This window comes from Coregonus lavaretus, assembly GCF_964263955.1.
Source record: "Coregonus lavaretus genome assembly, contig: HAP1_SCAFFOLD_334, whole genome shotgun sequence".
Taxonomy (NCBI): Eukaryota; Metazoa; Chordata; class Actinopteri; order Salmoniformes; family Salmonidae; genus Coregonus; species Coregonus lavaretus.
This window is the reverse complement of record NW_028160098.1, coordinates 29,131-35,130: the sequence shown is the minus strand read 5'-3', so window position 1 is coordinate 35,130 and position 6,000 is coordinate 29,131. Positions and strand designations below refer to the sequence as shown.

At 44.6% G+C, this 6,000-nt stretch overlaps 1 protein-coding gene across 1 annotated transcript in view; it reads right to left on the bottom strand.

Annotated features, from left to right (window-relative positions):
- Positions 1-341: 341 nt before the first annotated feature.
- The window catches only part of LOC311122162 (ceramide kinase-like), a 29,136-nt gene continuing 23,477 nt past the window's right edge, over positions 342-6,000 (bottom strand). Inside the window, 11 exon segments of the mRNA XM_084196560.1 lie at positions 342-879; positions 1,018-1,199; positions 1,945-2,133; positions 2,137-2,150; positions 2,272-2,357; positions 2,513-2,618; positions 2,729-2,881; positions 3,352-3,426; positions 3,666-3,811; positions 4,051-4,117; positions 4,821-4,946. Coding sequence (XP_084052686.1) covers positions 792-879; positions 1,018-1,199; positions 1,945-2,133; positions 2,137-2,150; positions 2,272-2,357; positions 2,513-2,618; positions 2,729-2,881; positions 3,352-3,426; positions 3,666-3,811; positions 4,051-4,117; positions 4,821-4,946 — 1,232 coding nt within the window. The 3' untranslated portion in view covers positions 342-791.

Sequence of the window (6,000 nt, the reverse complement as noted above, 5' to 3'; positions counted from 1 at the left end):
GCAATGGCAGAAATTGCCTGGTAAAAATTTGACTGCTGCGTCCATTTTAATGCTACCAAGTCACATGTTTCAGTGCATAAACTGTGTTGATACTCTACATTGAGTTTTCAGTGTGACTCTAGCCAGTCTGGTGGTATACTGTAGCTATATAGGACATGTGTTTGTGCCATCAGATTTAGTGATGGTTTGTTTCAATGTTACATTACCACATTAAGGTGACAGGCTAGCTGACATATGGTACCCATAGAAAGTGCTCTGGTTCATCCAATATCCTATCATCCACACAAACGTATTCAAATTCATGCTTTTTATGTGCAGGGAAATAATTCCAACAAGGCAAGCAGCTAGCAACATCCTTTAATATTGGTTTTCTCCAAATGGATAAATAAACAAACAAAGCTTTGTAACTGTTCATCATTTGGAGCAGAATACATTCAAACACATGCAAAAGGGAGTTGTACAACTGTTGAACAGCACTTTAAGTGCTAGGTTAACATCTATCTATTGCAAAAGGATAGCAGAAAGGGGGGAAAAGGTTTTCATGATTTCTTCTTCACTATTAGTAAATAGCTGAACCTCTCTGTAAATGTACCAGCACCAGCACTCCTTGACCTGTGAACTTGTGACCTCCAAAATGGCCCCAGAAAACAAAAATGTCTGAAAAACCTACAAGTACATCAGAGAAATGTAGTGCACAGGGCTAAGGAAGCGACAGCAGTGGGAGCATTTGAAACGCAGTAGGACTGTTCCAGTGACTTCGATAGGGTAGGGCAGCGGAGGGAGGAGGGGATCTATAGTGCACACGGGTGGGCGAGGTCCTCAAACAAAGACTGCTCTTCGATCCCTCGCGCAAACAGCTTGATCAACTGGCAGTGGACTCTGGAAGGGCAGAAGACAAAGAAAACATTGTCAGGGAAAAACAAAGGCATGAATTAAATTCAAATGTTGAAAATAGCACAGTGCAGACAATAAACTTTCAGAAGTGGGTTATATTTCCACATATAGGGGGGTGCGTACCCGACTTCAATGGCAGCGTGGGGGAGGATCTCGCCGTCACAGTTCCAGCTGCTATAGGCAGGGTGGCAGATCTGGCTGAAGAGCTGCTTGCCGTTCTCCCTCAGGTCTAGCTCTGAGTCGTTCTGGCGTGGCGTGAAGCGGAAGCGCCGCACACGGTGCACCTCTACAAAGGTCATGTCAAACTGAAAGGGAGAGGGACAGAAGATCATGTCAAACTGAAGGGGAGAGGGACAGAAGGTCATGTCAAACTGAAGGGGAGAGGGACAGAAGATCATGTCAACTGAAGGGGAGAGGGACAGAAGTTCATGTCAAACTGAAGGGGAGAGGGACAGAAGGTCGTGTCAAACTGAAGGGGAGAGGAAAAGAAGGTCGTGTCAAACTGAAGGGGAGAGGGACAGAAGGTTGTGTCAAACTGAAGGGGAGAGGGACAGAAGGTTGTGTCAAACTGAAGGGGAGAGGGGCAGAAGGTCGTGTCAAACTGAAGGGGAGAGGGACAGAAGGTCGTGTCAAACTGAAGGGGAGAGGAACAGAAGGTCGTGTCAAACTGAAGGGGAGAGGAACAGAAGGTCATGTCAAACTGAAGGGGAGAGGGACAGAAGGTCATGTCAAACTGAAGGGGAGAGGGACAGAAGGTCGTGTCAAACTGAAGGGGAGAGGGACAGAAGGTCATGTCAAACTGAAGGGGAGAGGGACAGAAGGTCGTGTCAAACTGAAGAGGAGAGGAACAGAAGGTCATGTCAAACTGAAGGGGAGAGGAACAGAAGGTCGTGTCAAACTGAAGGGGAGAGGAACAGAAGTGAGAAAGTGAAATCCCTGATACAGGGAATTAGCGAGTTAACCATCTCATGCAACCACTCCTATGGACCTGGGTTGGAGTACCCACAGAAATCAAGACACCATTGCAGTAGCCCCATCCAGTGTGGTTACCTGGTCGTCTTTGCTGGTGTGGCGTAGCAGGTGGCGCAGGAAGTTGAATCGGGAGCACTTGCGTACAAGGATGAGGTCGGTGGTGCCGTCAGCGAGGTGGGCGGCGGGGGACAGGCCCTTGGGGCTACGGGGACAGGCACAGCTCATACTGGCCGCGTTGATGGCCAGGAACTTCCCTCTGATCACCCCTCACCCCCCTTCATTTTCTGGGATAGAGCAGAAACAGGTTGGTGCTTTGTGGTAAATACATTGTGTAGGTTTCAGTAGAGACCCATGGCGTGTGGAGTTGAGGTCATTTGGGTGTTCAGGCAGAGATACTGTGCTTACCACTGTCTGAGACATCTGGAGCAGTCTTGCATTTCTCTGGGGAATCCTCTGGATACAGCTGCCCGTCGTGCTGGCATATGAAGCACCTGGAACACAGGAATGGAGTGAGGATGGGACAATGGAGTTTGCTAGCAAAGTGAACAATCTCTCCTTTGCACCATCTAGACAAACATGTAATACTAAAGTACATAACAGGTTGTGTGTATCATTGGACAGGTTGTAAGAGTACAGTCTGACATACCCAGCTCTACACCTGGTCTGGTCTCCTGGTGTTCCCAGTGTGTCAGTTGCTGGTAGAAAAGACACAACCCCTTCATAGTGGTGATGTGTCAGAAAAGTCTTAAAACCTGCACAAACGACGGCATGGCCTTTATTATTAGCAATGGCAACAGTCTACCGCAACTGTACCCAGTGGTGGTATTTCCTAAAAAAGCTAAAGCTAACTCTTCTGACCTACCGGAAAAGTCATATCTGGCTGGTCCCATCCATCGTTTCCTCACGCTGTCTGCCAGCACGTCGCCGTAGAAACCGTATCCAAGCAGGGAGACTGAGTACCTCAGGAATGTGTTGTTGTGATGGACCGAGCACACGTCCATTGGCTGGGAGTCTCCTGTGAAGACACACACCCAAAGTCTAGTATGAGTGATCCTCCACAGATACTGTGGGGTACAGTGTCCTACAAAGGCAGAGTTGTGACGGCACACAATACGTGCTTTTACTATGAAACACACACCAATGCCTGAACACACCCACCCACCTACTCACACACACCCGCACACACACACACACACCTACTCACACACACCCGCGCACCTCCAGCAGTTTCCTCTTATCTCTAAACCTTTGAATCAGTAGGTCACGGCTGTCACTTGTTGGTCAGCTGAGTGTACCATAGCGATAACATGGAAGTGACAAACATGACACACATTTCTACTCACAATAAAGCTCCAGGAATGACCTGGAACAGTGATAAAGAATGCTTATGCTGTATAAAAAGGTCAGTTACACTCCATTTTTTTTTTTTAAAGGCAATTTAATTACAAGTGCTGCCAATATTTCAATGTGGATAAATGCACTGACCCACTATGATGTGTAAGGCTGAGGTCACAGGGTCGTTGATGCCGACAGTTGCATAGCAGATGCAGTCCGTCGAACCTGGATACCACACAAAACAAGACATTGATACGTTCTGTTTCTGACTACAAAATCTCTGAATCACGGCCATGGTGCGTGTGTATACACGTGTGTGTAAGATGGAAAAATGGAATGTGAAATCAACACAGTTATATATTGTCAAGACACCGAGAAAAAAAAAGTATGTATGCTTGCAGATGGCGTGTATAGAATGTGTCCATGCATGTGCTTGTGAATGTGTGTGTTGGGTGTTGACTAACCTGCGGGTATAATGCCGATGCGGAGAGTACAGGGTACTAGCTTCTCCTCCGGGCTGTTCTGGTCCACTCCGTTATCCTTCTGTGCTCGAAAGACCAGGCCATGAACTATCTCGCTGAACATGCCGTCCCCGCCAACACACACCACTCTGCATAGAGGTCAAAGGTCATGTAACACACAGAGGTCAGAACAACAACAAAACTGATCTTTTTGTTTGTTGTTTGAGAGGAATATACTTGACCCGGGGTGTTTTTAGTTCAACTATGATTGGTTGAATATGATTTAGTGACGGTTGGGCTGAAAACCAGACTACAAAGAGGTCTTTAAAACAGACCTTTGATTACTGTAGCGACAATGACATTGAGAACATCTCCACCCTCGACTCACCCATCATATTGCTTTAACTCCGCCTCTGTCCTCAAGTGGTCCCTGGCATGATTGGCATGCTCTGTAACTATGACAACAAATGACCAGGAAAGAGTTAGAAGTCTCAACATGCTTCCTGTAGATGGGATACACTTGAAAAGTCAACTTGAACAGGTTTACAATTGACTAATTTATATTGCTTGATGTTTTCCTAATATGTAGCATAAATCGATATTTTGGACTTTGGGAGTAATCATTCACTCGCTTGGAGCAATATATCGACTAAGCATTTTCCATAAAGAAGTCCCAAAGTAGCCCTAAAGTAGCATTTAATCTTCTCTAATCGTTAGACATTGTAATAATTTGTAGCCAAAGGAATAGTTTGATTTCATGTGCAAACATTTTCACATCCACCTTAGATTCTTTTTTTTCTCTTCTTTTTTTTTTACACAATTGCTCAAATACTGTATCAATATCTTGATATCAACCCAAGCAGCTGTATAGTTAAATACAATTAGTCAAAATTTGGACTTTGAAATTCCACAGTTACAAATGTAAACAGTCTTTCTGTAGTCTGAGAAGTAAACCGGATGGAAGGGGAATCCAGTATTCATCGACATCATCCGTTCCATTAAGGAACTGGGATGATGGATGGCGGCCGTAAATGATGTCATATTCCTGTGCGGCCTGAGAGAGCTTGTGTCCATTTGCCTACAGTGAACAATTTTTACTTGGCCCATAAAGACTAATCTTTTATTAAAGCAAGTTTAATGTCTTTGGCAGGAACTCACCAATCACGTCCGTGGAGATGGAGGCACAGGCGAAGAGAGGCGCGACTTTCTGCTCATAAATACGCTTGCCTTGCTGCTTGCCCCCATAAGGGTTGATGTACACCAGCAAATGCTTGGGTCTGCTGGCTGCAAAAAGTCAAGTGAAAAATGTTATTGTATTTTCCAGATCAATTGTAGGCTGTAGGCTGAGTAAGTGTTGAACAATTAGTGCTTTTTGAGGTCGGTTCGGTTTCGGTTCAATTATTGAAAACATTATCACGGTTTTCGATTTCAATCATTAAAAAAAAATATGAAATAAATTAATAGTGAGCATTCAATTGCAAAAACATTGAAAATATTCCATTGTCTCTGCCAGGTCCACATTGGGTAGACATCAATAGAAAAATAGGAAATTACTATGAAACAATACAATATTTCAGTTGTGTATATTACAGTGGGGAAAAAAATATTTTGGTCAGCCACTAATTGTGCAAGTTCTCCCACTTAAAAAGATGAGAGAGGCCTGTAATTTTCATCATAGGTACATGTCGACTATGACAGACAAATTGAGAAAAAGAAATTCAGAAAATCACATTGTAGGATTTTTTATGAATTTATTTGCAAATTATGGTGGAAAATAAGTATATGGTCACCTACAAACAAGCAAGATTTCTGGCTCTCACAGACCTGTAACTTCTTCTTTAAGAGGCTCCTCTGTCCTCCACTCTTTACCTGTATTAATGGCACCTGTTTGAACTTGTTATCAGTATAAAAGACACCTGTCCACAACCTCAAACAGTCACACTCCAAACTCCACTATGGCCAAGACCAAAGAGCTGTCAAAGGACACCAGAAACAAAATTGTAGACCTGCACCAGGCTGGGAAGACTGAATCTGCAATAGGTAAGCAGCTTGGTTTGAAGAAATCAACTGTGGGAGCAATTATTAGGAAATGGAAGACATACAAGACCATTGATAATCTCCCTCGATCTGGGGCTCCACGCATGATCTCACCCCGTGGGGTCAAAATGATCACAGGAACGGTGAGCAAAAATCCCAGAACCACACGGGGGGACCTAGTGAATGACCTGCAGAGAGCTGGGACCAAAGTAACAAAGCCTACCATCAGTAACACACTATGCCGCCAGGGACTCAAATCCTTCAGTGCCAGACGTGTCCCCCTGCTTAAGCCAGTACATGT